The 27,160-nt window shown below is 59.0% G+C and overlaps 10 protein-coding genes across 10 annotated transcripts; all 10 read right to left on the bottom strand.

The window, feature by feature from the left end:
* Window positions 1–2,378: 2,378 nt before the first annotated feature.
* Window positions 2,379–4,427, bottom strand: LINJ_26_2380 (putative sec1 family transport protein; the record flags this gene model as incomplete). The annotated part of the gene is made up of 1 exon (XM_001470538.1): window positions 2,379–4,427. One exon carries the CDS (start codon window positions 4,425–4,427, stop codon window positions 2,379–2,381), a length of 2,049 nt encoding a protein of 682 aa, XP_001470575.1.
* Window positions 4,428–5,491: 1,064 nt separating this feature from the next.
* On the bottom strand, window positions 5,492–8,077 carry LINJ_26_2370 (conserved hypothetical protein; the record flags this gene model as incomplete). The annotated part of the gene is made up of 1 exon (XM_001470537.1): window positions 5,492–8,077. The coding sequence occupies one exon, from the start codon at window positions 8,075–8,077 to the stop codon at window positions 5,492–5,494; it is 2,586 nt and encodes an 861-aa protein (XP_001470574.1).
* A 1,196-nt stretch (window positions 8,078–9,273) lies between these two features.
* On the bottom strand, window positions 9,274–9,657 carry LINJ_26_2360 (putative 60S ribosomal protein L35; the record flags this gene model as incomplete). The annotated part of the gene is made up of 1 exon (XM_001470536.1): window positions 9,274–9,657. The coding sequence occupies one exon, from the start codon at window positions 9,655–9,657 to the stop codon at window positions 9,274–9,276; it is 384 nt and encodes a 127-aa protein (XP_001470573.1).
* A 1,253-nt stretch (window positions 9,658–10,910) lies between these two features.
* On the bottom strand, window positions 10,911–11,294 carry LINJ_26_2350 (putative 60S ribosomal protein L35; the record flags this gene model as incomplete). Its single annotated transcript, XM_001470535.1, has 1 exon — window positions 10,911–11,294. The coding sequence occupies one exon, from the start codon at window positions 11,292–11,294 to the stop codon at window positions 10,911–10,913; it is 384 nt and encodes a 127-aa protein (XP_001470572.1).
* Window positions 11,295–12,533: 1,239 nt separating this feature from the next.
* On the bottom strand, window positions 12,534–14,723 carry LINJ_26_2340 (conserved hypothetical protein; the record flags this gene model as incomplete). The annotated part of the gene is made up of 1 exon (XM_001470534.2): window positions 12,534–14,723. One exon carries the CDS (start codon window positions 14,721–14,723, stop codon window positions 12,534–12,536), a length of 2,190 nt encoding a protein of 729 aa, XP_001470571.2.
* A 1,057-nt stretch (window positions 14,724–15,780) lies between these two features.
* Window positions 15,781–16,626, bottom strand: LINJ_26_2330 (conserved hypothetical protein; the record flags this gene model as incomplete). The annotated part of the gene is made up of 1 exon (XM_001470533.1): window positions 15,781–16,626. One exon carries the CDS (start codon window positions 16,624–16,626, stop codon window positions 15,781–15,783), a length of 846 nt encoding a protein of 281 aa, XP_001470570.1.
* Window positions 16,627–18,430: 1,804 nt separating this feature from the next.
* LINJ_26_2320 (conserved hypothetical protein) lies at window positions 18,431–18,793 on the bottom strand (the record flags this gene model as incomplete). Its single annotated transcript, XM_001470532.1, has 1 exon — window positions 18,431–18,793. The coding sequence occupies one exon, from the start codon at window positions 18,791–18,793 to the stop codon at window positions 18,431–18,433; it is 363 nt and encodes a 120-aa protein (XP_001470569.1).
* A 1,248-nt stretch (window positions 18,794–20,041) lies between these two features.
* On the bottom strand, window positions 20,042–23,767 carry LINJ_26_2310 (conserved hypothetical protein; the record flags this gene model as incomplete). The annotated part of the gene is made up of 1 exon (XM_001470531.1): window positions 20,042–23,767. One exon carries the CDS (start codon window positions 23,765–23,767, stop codon window positions 20,042–20,044), a length of 3,726 nt encoding a protein of 1,241 aa, XP_001470568.1.
* Window positions 23,768–24,521: 754 nt separating this feature from the next.
* Window positions 24,522–25,739, bottom strand: LINJ_26_2300 (conserved hypothetical protein; the record flags this gene model as incomplete). Its single annotated transcript, XM_001470530.1, has 1 exon — window positions 24,522–25,739. The coding sequence occupies one exon, from the start codon at window positions 25,737–25,739 to the stop codon at window positions 24,522–24,524; it is 1,218 nt and encodes a 405-aa protein (XP_001470567.1).
* A 521-nt stretch (window positions 25,740–26,260) lies between these two features.
* On the bottom strand, window positions 26,261–27,100 carry LINJ_26_2290 (putative nitrilase; the record flags this gene model as incomplete). The annotated part of the gene is made up of 1 exon (XM_001470529.1): window positions 26,261–27,100. The coding sequence occupies one exon, from the start codon at window positions 27,098–27,100 to the stop codon at window positions 26,261–26,263; it is 840 nt and encodes a 279-aa protein (XP_001470566.1).
* Window positions 27,101–27,160: the final 60 nt, after the last annotated feature.

The raw sequence follows: 27,160 nt of genomic DNA, 5'->3' as shown, positions 1-27,160 counted from the left end.
CCCACCGTGCAGTCAAGGCTTGCCGCTCTGTGAGTCTCTCTGTGTGTATAGGTTGAAAGCACGCGCGAAGACTCCGAAAGGCAATCGAATCGCGTAGAGACCGAGAGAGAAGTAGCAGTGCGTCAGATTCGTGCGGCAGCGCTAGAGCGATACGGGAGGAAGAGGTGGCAGCCGGATGGCGGGAGGAGGGCTTTGTTGGGCGAGCGGGACGTGAAGCAGAGAGCGCGAGAGCAACGACAAGAAGAAATGCAGTCCTCGCAGATGGCCAGAGTGAGGGGGGAGCGCGGCACGGCAGGGTGCACACACACACACACAAACGGCAATGCCGAGATCGGGAGAGATCAAAGTGGCCGCGACAGCACAGCCAGTGACTCCGCGAGACAAACAAGTAAAGAGAGAGGGAAAGAAAGACCAAGCGGGCACGCGCTGCCGCAGCACCGAGAAGAGTACCAGCGATGCCCCTCTCGCAGAAGCACACAAGAGGCGAGATGTGAGTCAGGGAAGGAAAGGAGGGAAGAGATCCAGCGCACGAGTTGCCCTGCAAATCTGCCAACACACCCACAGAGACACAGCCGTGCCGTCACACACAATGGAGCCAACAGCTCTCCGCCGAGAGACAATGCGAAACACACACACGCGCACACACGACAACACACAGCAAAACAAAGGGGGTAGCAGGCACGACAAGAAAGGAGTCAAGACGGAAAAACGTGTGTGTGCGCGCGTGTGCGTCGCACACACGCAGACACCGCGAAAGAGGGGAAGCGCCAGGAATATAAAAGATGTAGGGAGGTGCAACGCCGAGCCGCTCCCCCCCCCCAAAGCACACGCGCCACACGCACAGAGGTGCCACAGAGCGGGAGGAGGGCGGAGTGTGGCGCGAAGAAATGAAAGCGCGCTGAGAGAGATCGGCAGAGAGAGGGAAGGGAGCAAGCGTAGCGGACTTCACACAGGCACACGCGGAAAGAGCGAGCGAGCCGAATGCTGGTAGCGAGTTCTCAGCAAGCAATCGATGAAGGACTCGAGGGGGCTAGCCCCTGCTCACGCTCAGAGATGAAAAATATCAAGGCGCACGCACGGGCGACGCGCGGGCACACGAAAGAGGTCCTGCGAAGCTTGCCGCCGCCGTCGCCTATGATGGCGTTGCACGTCCGCGTCACAGCGCGTGCGTAGCCTCGAACAAAGGCTGTCTTGCGAGAGGAAGCGCGCAGGGCTATTGAGGGAGGGAGAGGGAGGGAGGTGTTGGAGGAGGTGCAGAAGAGGGGGGGGACAAAGAGAGCGAGAGAGGCGCAAAGGATAAAAGCGCAAGAGTTTGTGGTCGTGTAGAGAGGTTGTCCCTCTGTACTTGTGCGTGTGTATGTACGTCTCTCTCTCCCGCCCTCGCCCTTTATGTCGCCCCGTATATCCTCCTCTCGGTCTGTTGTGTTTCCTTCTCAAAATTCTGATATGCGTATGTGCGTGTGTGGGTGGGTGTGTATCGCGTCTTCTCTTCGCTCTCCAATGCTGTCTTCTGTTGCTGTCGGGATGTGTGCGAGGGGGTTGAGGTGGAAACAGTCGAAAAGAGTGATGGAAATAGAGAGGACGAGACACTGTGCGTGCTGCGCTGTGCGTGAATGAGACTGCGGGCCGTGTGTGCGTGGGGGAGGGGGGAGGGGTCACATACGTTGTTGACGACCCGTGACCACCCAGTTTGAGGAGGCGGACAAGAAGACGGAGGAGGAGGAGGAGGACCGAACAACGTTGTTGGGATCGAATTTCATCACAGAGAGAGATGCACGTGACAGGCGGGTCGCGAAGGAGGCATGGGACATCGAGTGCGAGACGGCGGCAGCCCGTATGCCGTCCTCGGTATGTCCTTGGCACGCCTTTATTCTGGAGAGCAAGGAAGCCGCGCGCCTGTGCGCTCACTCCCCCAAAGCGCGCTACGCTACCCATCGTGCGGCGACGGCAGAGCGCGAGGCGAGGAGGAAGGGTTCAGCCGTGGGCTGATGCCGCGGTGCCGGCGGTCGCGTTCATTTGGGGAGAACACGGAACATAGAGCACAGTACCCCGCTACTGCCGCGTGAGAGGCACACACGCACACGCACACGTGTGTTCAGGTCGGCGTGCAAGCACGAGGAAGAAGAGGAGGGTACGGGGCGCGTGTGTGAGGGGAATGAGATGCCCAACGGTGTCCCTCGTCACGTTGGCCCAAGTGAGGGCGAAGACGACCGGCAAGGAGAAAAGGGGGCGAACAGGCTTAAAACAAGAGTTGATGCGCATGTAAACATCCGACACGATTGGCAGCATCCGCAACAGCACACCTCAAGGCCAGCGCAAGCCTACATGATGGCAACGCCATCGATAAACGCACACGCCAGAGTATATGCAGTAGGCCCTTACGGGTTCTGCGATGCACCCAAGATGGTTAACTGCCGGAGCATGTCCTCGCCAGAGATCACCGATGTACAGCCATACATCACCGACTTGCGCGGCTTGCTCGCCTCCCATGCCTTCAAGTTGTCGTACTCCGCCACGCTGCCACCACCGAGGGCAAACACGATCGCTTGCGAGAAGACCGCTTCGCGCAGGTCCACCGGCTTCTTCGTGCGAGGGTCGTACGCTTCGACGGTTTCAAGCAGCTTGCCGCGCAGGCTACCGGATGCGCCGCTGCTGCCACCAGGAAGTGCGCTCGTCGGGCTGTTGTACGAGCCGCCCACACCGCTTGCACCACCGCTGCTCGCCGAACCTGGCGCGCCGCCAGGTCCGTCCTGCATGAGTGCGTCCACCAGCTTCGTGAGCGGCAGCATCGTCTCTGTCTTGCTCCCCAGCGAGCTCGCAATGTTCTTGGCGATCTGCTGCGCAAAACCCCAGCCAAAGCCCTGACTGGGGTTCGGCTGCGCCGCGCTGGGGCTCTGCGTCGCCAGGGACCAGTTCCGCAGGTGCTTCAAATATGCAAGAGCCGGGAAGCCGGCGGCCCCTTCGCTGACGGCGCCCTCGTGGCTCTGCACGTAGCGTGCCTCCTCTTCTTTGGCGCACATCAGGTATGCGATGAGGTACAGCCGCTGTCTGTCCTCTGTGGTGCCGAGGCTGTTGGTCAGCAGGTTGTGAAACTCCTGCTCGTCGAGCCCCTCCTGTTGCAGTACGGCCAGCTCCACACCGTGGTAGTGGTCCAGGTGCCTCAAGCGAATCTTGCTGAGGATACTGAAGGCAAGCTTTGTGTGGGCATCGAGGCAGCGCTTCCGCTCCGCCAGCGCTGGCGCGTTCGCCAGCAGCTTCGACATGTCGTTGCCGTCGCCGCCGTCGCCCATCATGCCACCGGCACCGCCGGGTGCCTCTTGTGCCAGCGCGGCGTACTCCTCCTTGTAGCGGCGCAGCGCGGCTTCGATGTTGCCGCCGACAGTGCCGAACTCGAGGTTGGCGTTCTCGCGGTAGACCTCGTCCTTGTCAGGATCCACCTCGAGTATCTCGTCCTTCCCGTCTGGAGTGGTGATGGTGCACTTGTTCAGCTTCATGCCGCCGATCTCGACGAGAAGGCCGCGGTACGTGAAGGGGTGGTGCAGCGCCGTTGCGAGGTCGCTGGAGCGATCGACGAGAAGAAGCAGCGGCCGCCCCAGCACCGAGGAGGGCGCCGGTGTCAGCTGCCGGTCGTTCAGCGCGTCGTTCAGCCGCACAGAGAGCCGTCGAGCGACCTCCGCCGCAGCGCCGGAGCGGGAGTGCACCAGGATGGGCAGCACCTGCAGTGACAGACACACGTGTGAGATGCCCAGAACGACCTGATTGAGGTGTGTCTCTATTTCTTCGTCCTTGGCGTTTGTCTTGTTAAGCAGCGGGAAGGAGTTGTTCAGCATGAGGGAGAAGAGGTCGTCCTCCAAGGCCACGTAGCTCAACGTGCGGTCGTACACGTGGATGTGCCGAATCGACTCTAGTGGCGAGGCGCTGAGCTGCTGCGCCAGCAACTCCAGCTGCGGTCGCGGGATCTGCGTTGTGAAGTTGAGGTAGACCCACTCATACAGGTTCTGCGCGCAGTCCTTCGCGATGCGGGTGATGTTCTCCTCTGTCGGCGCGCAAAAGTAGATGGCCGGGGCCCCCGGCACCGGATCACGCTCCGTGGCGATGTGCAGGTACAGGGTGACGCCAAGTTCGCGCAGTTGGCCGACCTTTAGGAGCGGCGCAATGATGTCGCGGCCCCAGTCGTCGAAGATGAGAAGACGCCACGTTGTGATGACCGGCTCAGCAGAGGCGGCGGCAGCGGTCGAGTACCGCTCCGCCACCATATTGCCCTGCGCGTCCAGCGGCACGGCCATCCTGATCATTTCCGCCAACACAGCCTCCTGGCGCTGACGAAGCCAGTACTGGCTCGGTGTCAGCCGCGCTGCAACCGCGCCGGGTGTGCCGGCGAAGACGCCGCCGGGTGGGCGAGCCGACGGGCCGCCGGCACCGCCCATGAGAGAGCTGGATGTGGTGAACATTGCCGGTCAGTGAGTGCGGACTAGAAAACCAAAGTTCGAGGAGCAAAGGCGACGACCGCGCGCGATAAGGACAGGAGGGGAGCGAGCGTGAGATAATGCGAAATTGAACGAGGTGCGGGACCGGGGATGGCAGAGCTCTCAATGATGCTGATGGCGGTCGCAGGGTTAGGAGTTGTAGGGGGGTGCAGGGCAGATGGCGGCGAGCACTGCTGTTCGACCTACCAGCGGGCGCACGCACACGCTCAAGTGTAGAGAGAAGATAGAGGCGATAAAACACGCCGAAAGCACGCGTGTGCCCCGCCACCGCCACCGGAGCACCGAGGGGGGGAGGGGGGGGGGTGCAATGTGCCCGGCACAGCGATGATTTCCTTTTTGTCCCTCCTGCGTGTGTATGTTGCCGTCGTCGTGGCCGTGGCACCGTGGTGAGTGTTGGCGTGCTTTGCGGGCAAGTGAAGGATCGAGAGACGCATACGGCAGCACAGATGAGAGGAATGCAACGCGCAACAATGTGCAACAGAGCACACACGTGAGAGACAGGGAGCGGTGGCGGCGCAACCGGGATTTCCGTGCAGACTTGCACAGTGGCGGAGGAGGTGCAGAAAGGGAGAAGGCAATGGCGCACAGGCTGAAGGCATCCCCACACACACACACACACACACACACATCACCACCACTCAAGCCGCGCAGAAGAAGCTCCACAGGCTCGGTGAATGTCAGGCCCAACCGGCGTAGCTAAAACTCCTGCCGGCGGTGGCAGCGCGCACCTCTGCAGCCTCTTTCTGCTAATTCTATTCGCTCGAGGAAAAAAAGGGGTGATGGCTACGAGAAAGGGGAAGGGAAGAGCGGGAAAGCAGGCGTGCACAGCCGAAACAGCAGCAGCAGCAGCGCGTGTCGCGCAGTGAGCATGCGCTCCGTTTTTTTTTTACTTCGCGTTACACCTGCTTGTACGCGCATGCGGAAAAGGGGGGGAGACGCACTTGCTCTGCCATCGTCTCGGTCTCGCCGACGCTTGTCGACTCGTCTTTCGCCGCCCTCGGCTGTCAAGGGAAGCTAATGTCCCAGAACTGGCGTGGTGTGTTCTGCGAGAGAGGCGGCGAGGGGGACAGCAGCGCGCCATCACACTCGGTGTCGGCCCCGAGGCATCGCGGAGGGGTCTGTGAGGATGCAGTCGGCAGTGGGCTACACGCTGCACGCACAGCGCTGAGCACCTGCTCTGCCCGCACGACGCCCTCGATCCGTTGCTCACGGGTTCGCGCGTAGCCACAGGGAACGTGCTCCTCCTCGAACATTGTGCGTTGATGGCCGTCACTCTCGGTGCGGCGTGCCGTCCTCGATCTCCGATGTCGGTCATTGACAGTTTCTTCGCACACCGGTCGGCCCAACCCAGCGGCAGCGCTCAACGACACATCCATGCCAAGAGATGGCAAACCCGCCAACGGCACCGCCGCAAGGACCTCATCACTCATGCCGACAAGTCCCCACTCGCCACCCCTCCCCCGTCTCCGTTTGTACACGCCACGATGCGTCGGCTGACCTTCTGCAGGCGACGCATTCACCTTACGCGTCGCACTGCTCTCCTTGCCGCCACGATGTGCGCGCCGCGCAGTGGCCCGCTTTGAAAGGAGCGACGACGACGATGACGATGGGCGTGGAAGGGCAGTGATGGTGGCAAGTATGTCTGTGGCAGTCACCACGCACGTCGGCGTCGGTGACAGTGGCATAACGCGCGCGGCGCTCACCGTTTGTGGTGCTTCCTTACGGCTTCTGTCCCTCATGTGCATCGACGACGAAATCGCCGCCCTTCCGCGCTTCTCCGAGTGGGGCGCTCTTGCTGACTCGGCATCCGGCTCGTCATGGCCACCGTCAAAGGCTAGACGACGACGAAGGGACGGCGCTGAGGCAGTTGAACTCGACATTGTGGAGAAAACGGAAGCCGCATCGGCCCCTGTAGAAGCGCTACCACCGTTGCCCATGGCAGGGAAGCGGGATGAAAGCTCGGCATCGACTTCAACACGGCGATGCGTCTTGGCGGGCGGAGGCATGGGAAAGTACATCCCCTCCTCGTCCGCGTCGCCAAAGGTCGAGGTAGGGGTGGCGCTAAGTGGCTGAGAGAGTCGGTGCGGCGACGACTTCAACGTCGGCGGTGTGGGGGTGTTCTGAGAGAGCTGTCCATCGGGAGCAGCGACCGCGCTGCTCTCCCACGCGGTAACCGCGGAGGTTCGGTGAGCTGAAAGCGGAGAAATGCATGGAGACAAAGGGCTGCAAGGCTCAACCTTCACCGCATTTGGTGAGGGTCCGCATGTCAGCGCCGTCGCAAAACTTGGTGATACTGCTGGCGTGTGTGACGCTAGCGCAGCCTCATTTGGCTCTTCACGACGGTGGCCGCCCTCCGCCTCCTTCCTCACTTCGTCCCGCTCTCCTTTCGCGGCGGGCTCCGCGCATGAGTCTTCCACATAGGCCGGCGAAGGCTTTGGCAGCGCCAACGTCGGCGCCACGGCGCCCCCGCCCCTCTTTGTGTCTACAAGCCTATCCGCCAATCCACGCACATGAGATGATGGCGGCGAGTGGGGTACTCGTCTGCCCCGCGATGCGCTGCGGCTGTCCATGTTCATTGATGCCGTCGACATTTCCGGATCACAAGAAGCAGTCGAGGCGTGATGTCTGCGTGGGCTCACTGATCGCTGCGGTGGGGACGGCGGGCAGTACCGCAGCTCGCTGAAGAAACGCGTGCGCCGCTGCGCCTCGACTGCGCTACGATGTCGAGTATCTGGGTTATTGAAAGCGCCTGCCCCGTCTTCGACAACGCCGTGGGTACTTGGCGCGTCTGTGCTGCTGGTGTCGACGACTTCAGTGGTCCGCGAGCCGAGCACGGAAGGAGTCGCCTCGTACTGCCCAATGGTCTGAGGGTTTTCCGGTGTCGCAGTGCTTGGAGTGCGCGCGCTGCTGGCGGCGGCATCACCCGTGCCGCCCACGTCCCCGTCCTCCGGCTCACAAAAGTGCCGTGCAAGAGCGCGGCGCAGAGCCGCGTACTGCCCTCTCGCCGCTGCGGAGAGGCCTGCTGCCGGCATATCAACGCACTGCATCGAGACGCGCGCCTCCGCTGGTATGCGCGTCGCCTCGTCAGTCCCAGTGGTTAAGGGGCGAGCGATCACGGCCGGCAGTGCAGCTCGAAATGTACCCTCGCTGGGCAGCGCACTGACGTCCTCAGCGCCGCCGCTCCCGTGTGCCGCCGCCGTTGCCGCGCCTGCGACAGCTAGCGCGTTAGACAGGCGCGCGGCACCGACTAAGGCCTCCGTAAGGAGTCGCAAACGGAACAGCACGCTCAGCTCTGTCTCCTGCGCTTGCCGCAGTCGCGTCTCTGTGGCGCGCAGGGCCGGCAGCGCGTCTATGCCCGACTGCAGAAGGGTCGGCGATGCGCTGCGCATGTGAACCTCCTCAGCGACAGCGCCGTGCTGGCGGGCAGCAGTTCCGTTTCCCAACGCACTCGGCACCGGCGATAGTGTCTCAGCAACAGCCTTGGCATGCTGTGCAGTGTTGCTGCTGGCGCTGCGCGAGAAAAGGGAAGTCGGGAACGGCACCTCCACCGAGGCCGGAACATCGCTGTCGTTCTCCTTGGGGTGCGGCATGTCTGCACGGAGAACAGGCGAGAGAGGAAGATAAGAAACGCGAGGAAAGGAGCACTCCGTGGATGCGTGTGTGTGTGTGTGTGTGTGTGTGCTCGTCCTTTTCCGCGTAGGGCGGTACCACCTGCCCCTGCCTCTCCCCTACGGCCCCTCCGCACTGTCACAGATGCCACCGAAGGAGGGAAGAGGGGGCGGCGTACTTGTGGCGCCGGCGCAGGCTGCCCACTCAGTGTGCGAGGAATGCGCCCAAAGCCTAAGGCGGCGCCAAGCAGAGAGCCCACAAGGGGCAGGCATACCACAAGCGCGTGCCGTGCGTGAAAAGACGAAGAGTAGAAGAGCAGACGGCATGGCAGAAACTCGAGGTGGCAGCGGGAGAGGCCAGAAAGAGGGGATCAACCGTGGTTTGCAATGGCGTGTGCCCGCACAGCCGGCCACGCAGCTCGGAGAAGAGTAGCACGTAATCAGCGCGAGGGGCGCTGATCTTGCAGGCTTCCCATTGTCGATCCCGAGGTTGTGAAACAAGCGGGGACCTGTGTTGCCGAAGAGTGCTGCGTGGCATACACACAGAGAGAGGGAGGATACAGCCACACCGTCACTCTTATCCTCAACTCTCTCTCTGTGATGATCGCTAATGACGATGTCGGCTCGCTTCACGTGCCTTCGTTTCTTTTTTCTGTTTCAGGTTTGGGATGTCTGGTAGTGGAGTCGACACGACGCAGAAATGAGAAGCGAAACAAAAAAATAAAACGAAGGAAGCGCTGTAACCAAGGAACGAAGGCGCCGTGGACGAGCCGCAAAGAGGAACGCCCGCAGGAGGGCGATGGCGCGGCCGGGCGTGTGTGAGAGACACCCCCATGTGCAGGCCGCACTCTGCCGAGGCGGAGAGGAAGTCACCACGCCTGCTTTGCAGTGGCGGGTAAGAGAATAGGTGCACACGGAGGGGAGAAAGAGGAGATGGACAGAGGCAGCGGCATCTGTGCGTCTGAGCATCAGCCAACTGCCGCCACCCACTCCCTGCCCCTTACCTCCAGGGCCATGGCTTCCTGTTGTCTCTTCATCTTCACCGCACTTCATTCTGTGCACCGCGCTGATCGTTTTTTGCTCATCATAAGCCAGCGTTCTTCAGCACCGTCGCGGAGAGGCGGGAGCTCTCCATCTTTCCGCTGCAACCATGGCTTCTCTCACTTGGCCCAGTAATCCTAGATCTTGACGGCGTACACGCGCTTGGGAAACTTGTGTGCCTGGCGCATCTGGCGCGACGTCTTCCGGTTCTTCTCGTTCTCCTTCAGCGCTAGGCGGCGGCGGTGCGTCAGCTTCGCGCGCAGCACCTTCGGCGTCTTGCAGCGCAGCTTTCGGTCCGCGTAGAACATCTTCAGGTTGCTGCGCTCGTTCTGGTTCAGCACGGTCAGAATGCGAGCAATGCTCTTGCGGATCGGGCGGATGCGGCCCAGGCGGGTCTCGGCGCCGCCCGTCTGCTGCACCACGCGCAGCTGCGACAGCTCCTTCTTGTACTCCGTCAGCGTCTTGAGAAGATCATCCTTGCTCTTCTCGCGCAGATCCTTAATCTTCATGTGGTGGGACATGGCTCCGGGTGAGGTAACTCCAAGTACACACGCACACAGTATTTCGGAAAAGGGGAGAATGCCGCCAGGTGAGATGGCGGGGCACACACGGGAGAGAGATGATGACGGAGCTGTGTTGTGAATCAGCAGCGAAAAGAGTCAGCAACACCATTGCAGAGGTGAGGCATGCGTCCCGCGCCGTCCCCGGCGGCACAGGCGCGAGCACAGCGATAAAAAGGCGGAAAAACAAACGATGAAAGGAGAGGATGAAGAGATATGAGGGCACGTGGGCGTCACGTCTGCAGCTGGAATGCTTCCAGTTGCCTCCACTCTACACGCGATCTCGCATGCGCTAGGTTATCCTCAAAAGCAAGCGCGCGTGTCACACATCATGTTCACTGCAACGACTCCGACATGTACAGTGCACTGATAGTGTACTCCTGAGCTCGCTCGCGCGTTGCAGGGGCGACTGCAGGCCGCGCAGCCACGGCTGTCGATGCCCACTGTAGAGGAGCTCGAGAATAAAGCTCGAGTCGAAGCGGGAACGCAATGCGCCGCCGCTGATACACACATGCATACGCCCACAACGTGAGAGACACACACGCACTCCAGTCCCGCAGCACCCCCCCCCTTAGTGACAAGTGGGGCATGGTGTGCGTGCGTCAACAATGGGGGGCAGCTGCGAGGCCGTGAGCAAGTGCCTGCGTACACCCACGGTTGTGTGGTCGTTGTTGTTGGCGCGTCCTCTATCGTCGTTTTCGCCGCGAAGGTGAAAGGAAATGGAAAAGAAGGAAATAAGAAAAGAGGGCGAGGGAAGCCGTGGAAAGGAGTGTATGACCAGCGATGCTGCAGCCGTTCCGTCGACGCCGCGAAACCATCAAACAGTCCTCAAGAGGCAAATACTCGTGTGGCAGTGTCGAGCGCGCCCATGACGCGAGCAAGAGAACATGTGATGGGGAGAGGAGGAGAGGGCGTTCGCAGAGGCAGCGAGTGGAGAATGCACAGATGAAAGGAAGGCGGGAAAAAAGAGGGGTCGGCGGCGATACAGCGTCAGCGATAAGACGCCCACCTCAACTCCCTCTCCGCCTCCCTCCCATCCCCCTTTCGCCCTCCTCGCACGCTGCATAGAAACACGCCGCGCCAGCCACATCCACCTCTTCACTACCCATCGGGCGGGAGCCTCGATAGTCAGCCTCCACCGCACACATCACCATTGCTGTGCGTTGATGCGCTGCACACACGCACACCCAAAAGTGTCGCTTCGCACGCGCGCTTTAGATCTTGACGGCGTACACGCGCTTGGGGAACTTGTGTGCCTGGCGCATCTGGCGCGACGTCTTCCGGTTCTTCTCGTTCTCCTTCAGCGCTAGGCGGCGGCGGTGCGTCAGCTTCGCGCGCAGCACCTTCGGCGTCTTGCAGCGCAGCTTTCGGTCCGCGTAGAACATCTTCAGGTTGCTGCGCTCGTTCTGGTTCAGCACGGTCAGAATGCGAGCAATGCTCTTGCGGATCGGGCGGATGCGGCCCAGGCGGGTCTCGGCGCCGCCCGTCTGCTGCACCACGCGCAGCTGCGACAGCTCCTTCTTGTACTCCGTCAGCGTCTTGAGAAGATCATCCTTGCTCTTCTCGCGCAGATCCTTAATCTTCATGTGGTGGGACATGGCTCCGGGTGAGGTAACTCGAACCGAGTGAAGCGAGCGGAGAAGCAACGAAGCTGAGGCGAAATCCCTGCTGTAACGTCGCGGGAGGAGAAAGAGGTAGTGGCGGTGGTGGGAAGCACATATATGCACGAGCAGACGGCACAGATGCACGCACACACGTTGGCGCACATGTATGGATGTGTGATGTATCAGAAGAGGGTGGTGGGTAGGGCCGTAGAGGGGAAGGGGGTGGAGGAGAATGGCGGGTGAGATGGGGCACGTTAGGAGAGAGAAAGAGGCAGAGAAGAGAAGACATTCAGTACACTAAAAACAGAGAGATCGCATGGGGATAGTGATGGAGCCACCCACAAGATCGTTGCACCACGCGCAGACGCATGCGCGCGGACAGATACAGGGCGGGAGAGCGTGCACCGTGGGAGGGAGACGAGTTCATTCCTTAGCGGTGAAGGCGGCAAGAGCGGCTACACGCACTGACCCAGGCGCCACACAGCAAGAGAGAAACAGAAAGAGGCACACAAAACACAAAGGCCTACTCAGAGGCATGTTTCGCGGAAATGGGGGGATGGCGTCGTAGCTGTGCGCGTCCCCTTGCTGTGCTACTGTCGGCAACGATTTCGTTGTCTCGGTCGCTTCGCTGGCGTCCACAGCTCTCGCGTGCCTTCACTTTTCGCTTGCTTCACTTCATGTGCCCTTCACTACGCTTGAGCCAAGCGGCTCGCACATGGGCAGGCGAAGGCGAGGAAAGAGAAGAGTAGCGCATCAACGTGCTGGAACAGGGCGCGGCGCGGGGCGGCGCGGTGAGCGCTAATAGACACCAGCAAAGAAGGACAGAGAGAGATTGCGCCTCTGTGTGCGTGGGTGTGTTGCGCGAGTTGAGGAGGACAAGCCACAGCAACGCGCACCCTTACACACACATCATCATCACCCACGCGTAGGCGTCTATGTACATCAAGACGAGGGAAAGGAGGAAAACATCAACGGAGCAAAGCCCATACATGTACACGACGAACGAAGGCACACACACGCGCACACACCAGCCGTGCCCTCCGCAGCACCACCGCCATCATCGCTGGTGCAAACCACAACCACAACAGCAAGTGAAAGGGGCCGGGCACGGTGGGGGGGGGGGGGGCGAATGCGAACACTTTAAAGAAAAGAGTGAGATCGTGGACTGGGGTGCGGACAACACGCCGCCACGGCGCCGATGAGGCTGCCGCGTAGACCGCAGCCTCGCCTGCCTCATAGCTTTTTTATACCAAACTGCACGGCAACGGAAGCGACGGAGTTGGACTGGGTGGCATAGACCTTGTCGTATCCCGGCACCAGAGAGGCCGACGCTAGCGACGCAACTGCCGATCCGCCACGCACGCAGCCCGTCGTGGTGTACGGCAGGTTCGCGAACTGGTCACGAGAGCGATGGTACGGTGTCTTGGCGAGCGGCTGCAATTGCAACAGGTGCGCCTCCACCGCCTTCTGCAGCGCCGTGATGCGCTCATCGCGCTCCTTCTCCTGGGCCGCGAAGAACGCCTCGAGGGACGCGCGCTGCTCCTCCGTCAGCTTCTTCCACGAAGCCGGTCGACGAGGTGGCCTGGGCTCCGCGGCGGCGGCGAATGCCGTACCCTCGGCACCATGGTCCTCTCCGTCTGCGGCCTCGCCGGCGTCCCCGGGCCTCTCCGCCTCCTCCTCCTCCGCCTCCTCGTCTATGTCCGACTCCTCCTCAGACGCCTCCTCCTCCGCTTCGTCCTCATCGTCGTAGTCTTCGTTGTCCGAGCGCTCCTCGGCCGCAGCGGTGCGTCGGGCCGCACGGCGTTCTTCGGCCGCCTTTTGCTTGGCAGCCTTCTCCTTTGCCCGCTGAGCCTGGCGCGCCTTCGCCGCCACCTTCAGCTCCTTTGCCTCCATCGCTTTCATCGTGGCTGCAGCGGCCTTGGTGTACACCTTCACGCCGTCCTTCAGCGTCCGCTGCACACTGCGCACCGCCTGCTGCACTTTCTGGAAGTTGTGTGCAGTGTACCGGCATACCTCCTTCACAAGCAGGCGGTCCTTAAGGCCGTACACGTGGCCCTGCGCCGCGCCGATGAAGACCAGCGACGCAGAGCCACCTTCATCTCCATCCAAGCCAGATGACGCACCGGAGCATGATAAGGGAGTGTGCGGCAACTCCACCGTGCCGAGGGCGCTCTGGAACGGGACGGGGCGGCGCTCCGGCGCCTTGAGGGCAGACTTCCATGCTGTTCCCTTTGCCTGCTGCTGAAGGAAACGCAGCTTGGCGTCGAAGACCTCAGATTGCGGGGGGCTGCTTGCGGCCGTCGGAGAGCTGGCAGCGTCGACGGCCGCCTCTTCTCCAGCGGCATCCGTGGCGGCAGCGACAACAGCAGCACCGTCGGCGTCGCTCTCGGCAGCGGCTGCCACTCCCACAGTTTCCTCCATCACCTCCTCGGCCATCAGCCTGGCCGGATCCAGCTCTTGGAAGACAATGCAGACGCTACGACGCTGTTTGCTGGAGGACCGCTCTGAGTCCTTGCGCTGCTGCTCTTCTTGCTGCTCTTTCTCCATCAAGTCCGCCTCCGCGGCGGCCTCCTGCAGATCAGGCAGCAGCCACACCTTCAACGTGCCGTCTTCGGAGCACGATACAAGGCAGCTTGCACCGTCGCCACTGCCGCCGTCTTCGGCGTCCGCGTAGACAAGTACATCTTTCTTCTCCGATGCTGGCGGCAATGCGTTGGAGGAGCCGAACGAGGCGGGATTGGCAGGGGCGCGCTTCGACCGCACCACCGGGATGCTGGACGGAACCGGTACCACGAACAGTGCAGTGATGGCGCCTGTGTGCCCACGCAGCTCACAGACCGGACGGCCAGACTCCATATCCCACACGTAGATGAGCCCGTCTGTGCCGCCGGTGAGGACGGTGCCGCTGTTATTCCAGTCCACTGCAATCGCCGTCAGGGCGCCACCGTTGTGCGCCGGCCAGCTGGACCGGCGATCGCCCTCCATCAACGTGAGAGAGCCGTTCTCGCCGCCGAGGAAAAGCCGCTGTTGGCCGGCTGCAGCGCTTTCGCCGCCATCCTGGATCATGGTACGCACTGCGAAGGGTAAAGTGCTCGTCTTCACAAGCGTCGCCCGCACCCTAAACCTGCCGGTGGACGGCGACGACGCAGCGTCCTCGACCTCCTCCAGCGTCCACCACTTCACGGTGCCGTCCAAGGAGCATGTGCACAGCTCAGCGGCTGAGACAGCTATGATGGCTGTGACCGCCCTGCGATGAGCGTAGAAAGACACCGTCGGAATCCCGAGCTCGGCATCCTTCATGTCGTCATAGCGCTCCACTGTGCCGTCCTCTCGACCTACAAACAGCGGCACGAGTCCGCCGCCGGCCTCCTCGGCATCACCGGTGTAGGCCGCCAAGCAGCGGATCGTCACGCGAGATGGCATGTGCGAGAGGCAGAAGTAGAGAGAGATGATTGATCGTGCTTACGTGTGCGTATGGAATGGTTGAATGCGCTGGGTGCGTATGAGATGCCGAAGGCAGGAAACACGTGAGGTGGTGGCCACTGTTGCTCTTCACATGCGCACCACGACAAAGCCACGAGACCCACGCTGGTCTCTGTTGGGGAAGGGGGGGGGGGGGCAACTTTTCTTGAAGGAACTGCAGTCACGTCGCGCGCGTCGTATTGCTTTAATTTCCACCGACTGCCTTCCGTGGCCACATACAACATACGCGCGCACCTCTTGCTGTTGTTTCCGCGAGGATGCACTCAGAGCCGTTCACTTCAGCCGGAGAAGAGAGAGTGTGGTGAGGTGGGCAGTAGTGGAGGTGTGAGCGTATGTGTGCGTTCGTGCGTGTGTGTGTGTGTGTACGTGAGGGCACGCATAATGGGAAAGGCAAGTCAGGAAGACAAGAGGAGCGACTCGGTTAGTGGGGGAGAGGAGGGAATAGAAAAGCTATGGGGAGTAGCACAGCAGAGGGGGGAAGGGGGTACAGGGACGTGCGTACGCCTCTGTTGCGGCTACCCATTTTGTCAAGTCGACACGAGCACCAGGGGGAGGAAGCACAATAGGGAACCCTCTCGGAGACGGGCTCCACCCTCTCCACCATCCACCTCCTTGCCCCGATCTCGTCTGCATTGTTCAGTGACAAGGATGAAGAAACGAAGGAGAGAGAAAGAGAGAAGGAAGACGAGGATGCGCTTGCCTCGCACTACGTTGTCCTGTCGTCTCCCTGTCACCACTCGACTCCAATGCTTCTCTGCCTCACCGCGCCGTACCGCTCAGTTCACTGGGCCTCTTCGCCGCATCCGCTCACGTTCCTTCCTTGCTCCTCCTTCATTTAGCGTTGTCTTCGGTTCTCGTGAGTCTTTACTCCTCCGTGTTCGCTCGGCAGAGACACGCACACATAAAGAGAGAACGCACCGACACAGGACGTGAATGCAAGCGACCGCCACAGTGGGTGCACAACACTCACACACACACATGCAAAGACGTGCTTCTTTCAGTCGTTGTAACGAATCTTGCGGCTCACACGGAACGGCGGCGGGCCGTCCTGCTCCTCATTCGGCACCACAGGCGGATTCACGCGAGTCGGGCGGGCCAGCAGCTCCAGCCGCGACCGCAGTGCTGTCCGCTCCTTCGCCGTCAGCGGCCGCGGCCTCAACGTCAATTCCGTGTACTTGCGAGGGTCGGCGTAGTAGTCGTACTGAGACACGAGCAGGCGCCGATTGTCGTCGTGGTCGACCGACACCGACGGCGGTCGCCACCCTTTCTCTAGCTGCTTGCAGTAGTTGGCAACTGTGTCGACGTCCACGTTGCCGCGGTTGCTACCAGAAGCCGAAGGGGCCGACCTCGGTGATGACTCTGTGATCGCGCGCGCAGAGGACGCTGGTAGACGGTGGTACTGGTAAACCGTCTCCTTCTTGACCTTCTCGGCGTCCTTGTCAGTGCCGAAGATGCGGCGCAGCTCTGCCTCCCGTGCCCGGCGCACCTTCAGCGGTTCGTCGTATACGTGGTGGATGTGATGTGTCATCTCCTTGCTGGAGAGGAAGCGCGGCGTCTCCTCGGCGTCCGGGTACAGCTCCTGCTGCAGCGCCGCCCTGTGCTGCTGTCGGCGCAGCAACTCGCCTTGCACGCAGTTGTTCAGGTACGCCTCCAGCTGCGCGGGGGAGCGGCGAGCTGACAGGGTTGGGGGGTACGCCTCCTCCATCGCACGTGCCTCTGCCCGCTTCTTGCGCTCCAGGCCGCCATAGTAGAGCCGATTGACGGAGCTGTTCACCATGCTCGGGGAGGCGTAGTAGTTGACAAAGGCCGCCGCCTTTTCGTTGCCGCAGTGTGGGTTGGGCATTCGACTCACAGTTGCCCCGCCTTCAAAGAATGCAGCGGCACCTCCTGCAGAAGAGAAGAAAGACGAAAAGGCAGAGACGGGAATGCCACGTGTCAGACTACCGTATGCTGCGGTGCTCGCGCGGCGTGTGCGTCTATCTCTATCTGGGCGCGGTCTAGCACGCCGCCACGGTGCCCTGAATTCGGGGGGAGAGAAACGGGTGCTAATAATATATAGAAGGCGCGTGGCTGTTTCTAAAGCTTGCACAACACAAGGAACGAGCAAACGCGAGCATCAACGCATCAGAAGAAGCGGAATGGTTGTGGGCGGGGGGAGGGGCGAGGAGCGGCGAGAGGGAAGAAGGTGTGTGCATGTGTGTGTGTGTGTGTGCTCTCTAGGCTTTGGGATCACCCTGCACCTCGGCCACCAAGGATAGCAGCAGCAGCAGGACGAGTAGCAGTATGGCGACCACGCTACCACGGCGGAAACCGAGAGAGTGAGAGGAGGGAGGGGGAGCGGTGATGGAGAAGACAACAACACACAAAGACGAAGAATGTGACGAGGAAGGATGATAGAGAGTCGGCATACAGAGAGGTACATGCGCGGGTTGTGCACATGCACACACAAGCGCACATGCACTTCCCAATTCCGTCAGTTGTTCGCTTGGAACAGGCACAGGTGCACACGGCGCCGTGGAGATGGAGGAAGGGAAGAAGCGTGAGGGGTGCAGGGCTTACAGTAAGAAAAATGTGAAAAAAGGTGAGGGAAGGCCGCCGCGGCTGATGCAGCCCACTCCACCCTCCACCCTCCTCTTCTGAAGCCCTGTAGTTCTCTGCCAAGCACACTAGCAAAGCCTTCGAAAAGAGACTTCCAAGGAACGCTTAGCATCTCTTCATGTAGGCAGGGTCAGAGCACATTTCGGACCTCCTCTTCCTCTCCCACCCATCCCGGCTGTTGTTGTCATCCATCGCGCTTCTCTCTTCTGAGGTTATTGCTTCAGCTCAAAAAAGGAGGCGGACAGTTACCCTCAGTAGAGGCGAGAACCACACACACACATACATACACACGAAAGAAGCACGGCAGAGTTAGTTGAATGACCAAGGCAGACAGATACACGCACACACATGAACGCAAACACACGGGCAGCATCAACAAAGAACCCAACACAGAAAAGAGCACAACACAAAGACAGAACAAAAAAAAGATAAAAGGAAAGATGAATCTGTGACCTCATTCACGTCAACTCCACTCTCAGTCGCGTACACCCTGCCATCTGCCACGACCACCCATCCCCTTCTCTCTCTTGACTACGATTCCTCTAGTCTTCCTCCCTCCTGATGCAGCGCGCACACACACGCGCGCATTAACTCGTACGCCGTCAGTCAGGAGATCCGCTGGAGCGGAGCGGGCCTCCCTCTCGTCTCCGTCTCTCTCCCTCTTGTGTCGCAGCAGGCACCGACGCACCTCGCAACGCTTGATAAGGTACATCACACGGAGGCGTGCGTTAGCGAGCCCCGAATCGACAGAGAGAGAGCAGGAGGGGCGAAGAAGGAGAGAAAGGGGGCGGGACCGGGACGGGACAGGACGGGACAGACAGGTGGATGCAGAGGGATGCAAAACGGAACGAGAGAAAGATAGAGACGTCAGAAAGACAATGCGTTTAACATATAGCGAAACCCGAAGAAACGAAGAGAGAGCGGCTGCGTCCATAGCCGATCAGCCCACTGACACCTCGCGTAGTCGCACCTACATAAGCGCGCGCGTCGAGTGCTGTCCTTTGTTGTTGCTGCGTTCTTCTCAAGCACAGATACACATCGTGGCACCATCAGCAGCAGCAGCAGTGAAGCATCGCAGCTGACCTTCCCAATATCGTGTTTACCATCACGTTTACACGGAAAATGCCCCATAATTCGAACAATCGTGAAACCCCCAGCTGCAGCGGAGAAATACTCTCCAGAAGGGCCTTGAGCGACGCAGGGTCCTGCTCTCCAACTTCTAACGTTGGCATCGACTCTAGCGAGCCCTGCGCGACAGCGTTCATCATACCGCCGATAGAATTCGACAGTGACGGCGTCAGCGGCACAAGCACGGGTAGCATGCGAGCCGCCTGCGCCGGCGAGCTGATGTGCAGCCGCGTGTACATGCAGCGCGGGATGGCCGTGCTGCCAAAAACACGGCGTCCAAGCATCGTCTCTATCACTGCCGTAAGAAAAAAAAGAGGGGTGGCGGCTTGTACGGATGGCTCACCCACACTGGCTCGTGACGCAGTGGAGTGGGAAGGACTGAGAGGGGGTTAGGTAAATGCGTAGGTGAGGTAGTCGCCGTTGATGATGTCTGCTGAAACCCTCCAGCACGCAGGCACCCACACACACACACACGTGCCAAGACAAGTTGATGGTGGTCCGGGGAGGTGGGGGGGCTTGAATGATCCACGCAGCTGCATGAGGACCGCCCACGTAAAAGCGGAGGAACAACAGTAAAAAGGAGACAGGCCTTTTGGAAAGGAGGGAGAGGGGCATTCATGCACGCGGCCACCACACCGCGTGCGATGCATGGTTGTGCCATTCGGAGAGAAGGAAAGGAGGGAGAGACGGGAGACGGCGTCGCAGCTCTGTGAAGACGCACACAGACGCGAATGCACTGGCACAGGACGGGAGCGTCATGCGATCAGTGAAAGCCAGGAGTGCCACCTTACCAGTGGTCTGCATCCCTCAGTGCGTCTCATTGTCCCCGCCCCCTCCCTCATCGATGGACAAGATCACTGTGGCAAAAAAAAGGGTCGGCGGAGAAGGGGAGAGGGAGCGGCGTCCGATGGAGCAAGCTCAACGGCGGCCCTTCTCGCCACCTCGTCTTCTCCCTCTCTGCACCCCGAGGAGGACGAGAGAAAGAGACCGACACACAGCGCAGTAATGTTTTATCTTGATGGCGCAGGCAGAGGCAACGGCAGCACTCGCAGTAGTAGAACGAGGCGGTAGGTGAGCAGTAGCTGGCAAACGATGTACAGTGGGCAGCCAGCACACACGCAGAAACGAAATCAAATCACGACCATGGCAGCGAGAGTAAAGGAGAAGGAAGAGACACGCAGCACAAGCAATTCGACCGCGGTGGTAGCGGCCGTGTCCTGGCGTGCGTCGGCCGCCCCTCAACTCCACGAGCACATGCCGACATACAAAACAAAAATGCGCCTCTGTACTACTCATGGGAGAGGGAGAGGGAGAGGGAGAGGGGGTAAGCAGGCACATGTCAAATCTCAAGGGCGACCACCACACACACACACGCAGACGCTGAGAGAGGAAGAGGAAGAGGCAAGGCGCAATAACGCCGACAAGGCGCCTGCAGGTCCGCTCATGTGCACAGGACTTTGTCTCTCAGTCCATACAGCTGTCACCCCTTCTCTCTTATGCACGCACTGAATGCATCCTCGTTCGCATCCTGCTCACATGACGGCATGGTCGGAGTCGGCGTCTGAGCCAGCGATGTGGTGCTCCAATATGTCTTGCAAGTTCGCCAAGCTCACCTTCTCTGCCAGCTGATTCGCCAGCTCCTCCTCGAGCCGCTGCACTTCGATCTGCATCTCCTCCTGAATGAGCTGATGAAGGCCGTTGAGCTTGTCGTGCACAGCGCTGACATCCTCCTTGCGTGCGAGGAGGCCAATCATCGAGGACCATATGTTCTCCAATCGCTCCTCGAGAAGTGCCCGTGGGTAGTAGGTGGCGTGCATCGAGTCGACCACCTCCGCTACCCAGGCCGCTTTAGTATCGTCGGAGGGCTTCTGTGCGCGGTCGCCCGCCTCGAACGATTCGGTCGTTGCTACGACGGCCGACCCCTTCACGTTAGCGCGCAGTTCGTCGATCTTTGTCTCCATGCCGCTCACGATAGTCTCGAGTTGGAGCGAGAAGTCTCGCTGGTGCGCCTGGTGTGCCGATTGGGCCCTTTCCAGCTCGCTGCGCAGCTCCGACTGCGCCTTCTCCAGTGCGCTGAGGTCGTCAGCAGTAGCACGAAGTGACTTCTCCATGCTCTCGACGCGGTCGTAGCCCTCGAGCAGAGTCGAGATGCGCTCTTCGAGGGTGTGCTGCACCTCCTCCACGGCAGCTTGCAGCGCCGCTAAGCTCTCTGTGTTGGCGTGTGCATCTACCGCAGTGGCGCTGGATTCAGCAGCAGCCTTCAGCACGTCCTGGCAACGGAGGACGGCAGCGGTCGCGGCAGCCTCAACCAAGGCCGGCTCTGCCTCACGCATCTCTGTGCGCAGCTGAGACGTCACAAAAGCGTGCATGTCCTCCTGCAACCGCCCCAGCTGCTGCTGCAGCCGATGCACATCCTGGTGGTGAGCATCTCTCTCCACTTCACGGACGCGCGGAACACCACTGGAGCAGCGGCACGCATTGCTATTAAGCTGCTGCTGGACTACGTCGAGTCGCTCATGGCACCGCGCCAGTTCATCAACGCAGTGTTTCACGGCTGCCGCGGTGGCAGCCGAGTCTGCGTCACCGGCTGGTGGGGACCCTCTGTTAGGAGGAGAGGAGAGTAGCTCCGAAACATCTCTCTCAATGGCGAGCAGCCGTTCCTCCACTGTGCAGAGCGCCGCCGCCGCCGCCTCACGGCGTGACGACTCCTCAGCGTCAAGGCGGCGATGGAGCTCTTCGTAGGCGGCGCGCACCGCCTCTCTGTGTAGCGCGTCGCAAGCGGGCGAAGACACGCCGTCCCTCCTGCTTTGCCGCGCAGTAGCAGCAGCACACTCGCCTCGCACTGCTTCAAGATCGGCGTGCAGCGCTTGTAGTGTCTCTGTCTCTATTCGAGTCACCTGCGCGGAAAGGTGATCTACCGTTTCCGTCAATCGGGCAACACTGGCGCTCAGGCTCCTGCGAGAGACATCGGCGTTCATTCCAAAAGCAGCAGCAGCGCCATTTTGCACACTCGATGGTGACTCGACAGACGGCGCAGCTGCAGTTGGTGCCGCTGCGGCATCACGCTTCCACTTTTCCAGCTGCGTGTGCACCTCCGACAGCTGCAGTGTTGTCGAGTTTTGGTGACGGGAAAGAGACTGCTCCGTGTGCAGCAGGCCCTCCAGCGCCGCCGTCAGATCAGTGCCCAGCTTGAGCGTCATGCGCTGCTGGTCGTGCAGTTGTGCTTCCATCTCATGGGCCCCGCAGGCAAGTTGGCTGCTCCGCTGGTCAACACTCATCACGTGCTCGCCGAGCTCCAGTAGCCGACGCTTGAAGCCGTCTATCGCCTCCTCGACCAGGAGAACACGCTGAAGCACGGGGTTCGTGGGGGAAAGGCTTCCGGCTTCAGTGTCCGTGCACCATCGGTCGGCGCGTGTTGACAGCGTCTGCAGGCCTAGCTCGATCCCCGCCACGCGGCGCTTCACAGCCTCCACCTCTACCAACGCTGGCGTCACTTCGCGCAATGCTGCGTGCGACTGCAGCTGATGCGTCACCTCATCTCTCACTGTGCTCCGCATCTGATCCATCTGCTGCGACACGATGGCCTGTGTATACTTGGCGCCGCCGTCTACCTTCGCAGTCAGCTCGTTCAGCTGCTGAGACACGCGCTCAAGTACAGGTGGCGACGCGTGCGGCTGTGAGTTCGGTGACACCGCCGCCGTGATCCTCTCCTCCACATCTTTCACAAAGGTCGACCGCCATGTTTCCCACGCCGCTGGAATCTCAATGCTTGTGCAGCTCTCTGGTGTGTTCGCCTGCGCTGGTGAAGCAGCGGGCGCTGGAGGGGGTACCACAGTGACGCCGCACCCCTTCTGAAGCCCCTCCACAGCGACCGAGAGATTATGCACAATTTCGCACAAGGATGTCACTTGCCGCTCCTGCTTTTCGCGCTGCTGTGATGCGTAGCCCACCATTGTGCCGATGCGGCCCAGCTCGTTATGCAGCCAATCATTATCTTCCATTTGCTCCGCCCGCATAGTCTTGACGGAAGTGGCGAGCTGCTGCACCTGTGCCTGAAAGGTCGCCACGGTGTCTGCTAACGAGGTCCTGATTGCTTCAAGCGCGTCCTGCGTCTGTCGCTGCTCCTGATGGTCGCGGCGAGCCACCAAGGTGGAACCAAGCTGCTCCACCTCCGTTTCCACACTATCAAGACGCACAGAAATGTCTTTCATCTGCTTCACGGCACGCTGCGTGAGAGCCTCCGCCTCGTGGTTTGCAGTTGCCAGCTGCTCCGTCAGGCGCCGCTGCTGTTCCTTTACCGTGCGCAACTCCTCTGCCAATTCGTGATAGCGCTGCCGCGTTTCAGCCTGGTCCTCCTTGACAAGACCTCGAAGCTCAGCATAGAGAGATTTCGCTTCCTCTCGTGATCTGGACTCGCTCCCAAGACAGGTATCCTCTGCTCGCTTCATACGCAACTCCAGCTCGGCGTGCTGCGCGACGCACAAACACTCGAGCTTCTCCACCGTATTAAAGCATGATGTGAAACGTTCTCTGCTCGCCTTTTGATCCGCCTCAACAATCTGCGATAACTCCTCGCACATGCCGCGAATTCTGCTACTTTCCTCCTTTTGAGAACTGGAAGCTTCTCGGAGAAGCCCGATGCTCTTCTCCAAGCTTCTTTGCTGTGTACTGTAGACGTCCAGCTCACTCTTGAGCGTTTTCTGCACGTCTGTGACAGCCGCCAACGCCGCTGAGTCAACCAGTGATTCAGTGGATCTCCGGCCCACTGTACAAGCGTCGACGTGATCTTTGAGTAGTCTCTCCGTTGTCTCCGCCTTAGTGGTCAGACAAGTGACAAGTCCTTTCAACTCATCAAAGGCGCTGCCGGTACTGATGGAGAAGAGGGCTGACTTCGATAGCTCTTCAACATGTGCAGAAAGATGCTGCATCTTTTCGTCAAGTTTTTCTGCCTTTTTCCGAAGAGAGTGAATCTGCTCTGTGTGCCGCTTCTCTGTGGAGTCGTGGGCAACTCTTGAAGCGTGGTGATTCAGTGACATTATGTTACGTGCGTTGTCAATTTCCAGATCCGCCTGCTTTTGCATCACTCGACGGAGTAGCAGATTTGTCTCTTTCTGCTCTTGACGTAGCATCTCCACCACGGCACGGGATGCTTGCGCTTCGTCATTGAGCTGTTTCATAAACTCGCGTACCACAAATGGAATATTCACCCATTCGTCGGCGTCGTCCAGAAGGACGCAGCGACCCTCGTAGCCCATCATGGTTCTATGAACAGTGTACAGTCTATGTGTTTGCGTCTTCTCTCAGACGTTGCTGGGCTTCTCTCAGCCTTCGCGATATTGCTGCCTGATCAAGTGCACGTGATAACCGACAAGCAGCACGAAAAAAAATGGGAGAAGGAACAAGCAGCGTGCTTGTTCTTGTTGCCTTCTTCACCTGCGAAGATCTCTATAGCAGCGGCTGCTCAGTGAATAATAATAAAATGATCAGGAAAGGAATAATGAGGGTGCGTACACGCACGCCAGAACATCTCGCACGCGCGTCAAAGTCCAAGCGTGAGGGAAGATGACGAAAGAAAAGATCCTCACGGATTGAAAGGCCACAGCAGTTGGTGAAGCAGTTAGAATGAGATCAGAAGAGTCGCGTGTTGCTTGAAAGCTGCCGGCCACCCAACTAACGCAGCGGTGCCTGTGAGGGAGAAGCTGGACCACACTCCCATGTGTACCGCGATCCGAAGAATAAGAGATGCGTAGTGGTCTCGTATATATTTACTATTTTGTTTTCGGTGTCTGTTTGCAAGCATTGAAAAGCTGAAAAAAGGTGGCAAACACTGCAAAAAACGTGGAGAACACGTTGCGCTAAGGTAATGCAGTACATCCAAAAAAAAAAACCATGATTCCCGCATCATAAACTCTCGGCCTCGACACACATGCAACGGTGAAAAAAAAAAACGATAAAAGATGATGTTTCCCAAAAAAAAAAACTCTCGCTCGCTTGGTGTATAGTCTGTAGACGCTAAATGGAATAGCCACTCTCTGTAATCATCCGTATGTTGTACTTGCGAAAATACTGCATATAGTTCCAAAACTCCTGTGGATTAATGGCGTAGTACACTTGATGGTCCCGTACATCAGCAAAATGAATATTCCTAAGAGGTGGGCGCACCCGTGCCATGTCCAGCATGAACTTGAACTTGTAGTACCAGTCTTGCTTCCTCAGCAGCCCGGGCACATACACAAGACTGTGAACACCATTATAGCTCTTCACCTTATCTTGTGCTCGATCGAGTGGCCTAAAAGGTGAGCCGCTGCGGCCTAGAATGGCGGTGACACTAAGGGCTACGTCTTTGTGCTCCAGCACGGTTCGCAATGCAACATAGCCACCGTTGCCTTTGCCGAAAAGATGCACCTTCCCATTTTCGACGCGGAAGTTGTCCTTCACCCAATCGCAGAATCTCGCCACCACCCCCTCCACAGGAACATGCATATTATGTCGAAGGTTCACAACGGGGGACAGAATAACCCACCTTTGCTGCGCCATCAATTCGTAATGAGTGGGGCGCTCGAAAAAGTTGGCGCACACATCCTCAAAGTCACGCGGAATACCGCGGTGATCGGGGAGCACAACCATGTATGGGTGCTCCACATCCGGCTTCCAATCTGGCGGCGCTATCATACTGTACGCGATGGGCGATGGATCTTCGTCAATGCTGAATGCACTGTGATCGACGCAGTCAGCTTTTCCTTCGACGATCTTTAGGCTTGTCGACATCGGATATAGTACGCGAAGCTCGAACTCATTGGGGATAATGTAGTTTTTTGGGAGGCGCCTAAACGATGTTTCGTTCGGACGGTACTCCACCTCCGGTTGAGGAACTCGAACGATGTGTCTACGCTTGCGGAAGCTTACTTGATCTGGTGTGCTGTTCTTCGTCTGCGAACCGATAAATGGCCCGTGCTGCGAGTGCATGTACTGGAGCTTGCGCAGCTCAATACACTCAATATCCCTCTTGTTCATCACATTCACATCCTCTGGGTCGACGCTGCAATTTTTCAGCGTATCTTCGTCTTTGCTCTGGTGCACTGTTTCCTTGATAACCTCAGCGGGCTGCACCAACTGTTGGCCGGACTGTGGGTGATTCACAACGGCGGAGTCTAATATGTTCAATGTGTGCGTGCTTCGGCGAGTGGATAACGCGCACGAAAGCGCCAAGTGCTGTGCGCATCGAAGCATGACTAGCGGCTTTATTTTTCACATGCATCCAAGAAAGCTGTTGGAGCGCTGCAGAAGCGCAAGAATGCATGTGTGTGTATAGAAAAGGGTGGGTCGGTCAACCAAAACTGGAAGCAAAAGGAGGATCGTTTAGACCAGGGCAAACGCCTACATGCCGAAATCGACTTTCAACCTTCACTTTAGCGCTCCTCACTCAAAGATGTGCAAGTGACGTACAGAAAGAAGGCATGAATACTCAATTTTACCCTGACTGTGCGTGTAGACTGTGGATAAGCCTTACGGTGCTCACTCACTCTGCACGCTAGATTCTCTTTTTGTTGTTTTGCATCTCACTAATTCAAATACAAAGGGTCCATCTTTTTCAGTTTTTTTTTAGTGCGAATCGATCGCACACATAAGAATGCGTGTAAGGGATACACAATTAAGTGCAAGGAGAAAAGAAAAAGAGACGATACAAGAGTACTGAGAGGAGCACCTTATACTACAATTAAGCAAAGGAAAACAGCAAAAATATGTAGCGACTACTTCTTCCAATGCAGGGTATAGAGGTCATCACGCACGCCTTTCAGGATGGGAACTCGGTTGCGCATATCTTGAATGACACTGAGGTCTACCTTCCAATCAACAAACCCCTCCTTCTCATCCAGCTCCGAGAGAACATTCCCAAAGGGATCTACCACCATGGAGTGCCCCCATGCCACGTACTCCGCGGAGGTATCGCGGGCAGGGGAACACAAGAAAACATACTGCTGATTGTCCACAGCGCGAGCGCGCGCTGCCAGCTGCCAGTGCATCGGGCCGGTCACCATGTTAAAGGCACCGGGGTACACAATAAAGGAGGTTCCTTGTTCAGTGTATTTCCACGCCAGGAAGGGGTATCGGATATCGAAGCAAATAGCAACACCAAACTTTGTGTGCTCGTCCAGCGAAATGGCAGTGGCATCATTTCCAGCACTGAGCACTTCGCCCTCGTCGAAGCGGACGGTATCCGTGTTGATGCGGAACAGATGCACCTTGCGGTGCACGTGTTTCAGCGCACCATCCGATCCAAACGTCATGCTCGAATTGAATAGTTTTCCATCAGCTGACTTTTCGGGAATGCTACCTGCAACGATCCAGATGCTGTTTTCCTTGGCGCACTGGGATATCGCATCAAATGTTTCATTGCCTGGCGCAAGGGCCTCAGAGTACTCGTCGAAATACTTGGTGCCATACGGGCAGTTGAAGCACTCGGGTAAGACAGCCAACTTGCTGCCCCGCTTCGCAGCTTCAGTGATCATCGTGACAGCCTTTTTGATATTGGCTGCCTTTTCACGCGTGACAGCCATTTGGCAAAGAGTCACGGGCAGAACAGACGCCATTTTGGGCAAGAAAAAAGCGTTGATGGTAGTGTTTTCTTTTGGAAGTTGTAATTGTTGCTT

Source organism: Leishmania infantum, chromosome 26, assembly GCF_000002875.2.
Source record: "Leishmania infantum JPCM5 genome chromosome 26".
Taxonomy (NCBI): Eukaryota; Euglenozoa; class Kinetoplastea; order Trypanosomatida; family Trypanosomatidae; genus Leishmania; species Leishmania infantum.
This window is presented reverse-complemented; position numbering and strand designations above follow the sequence as displayed.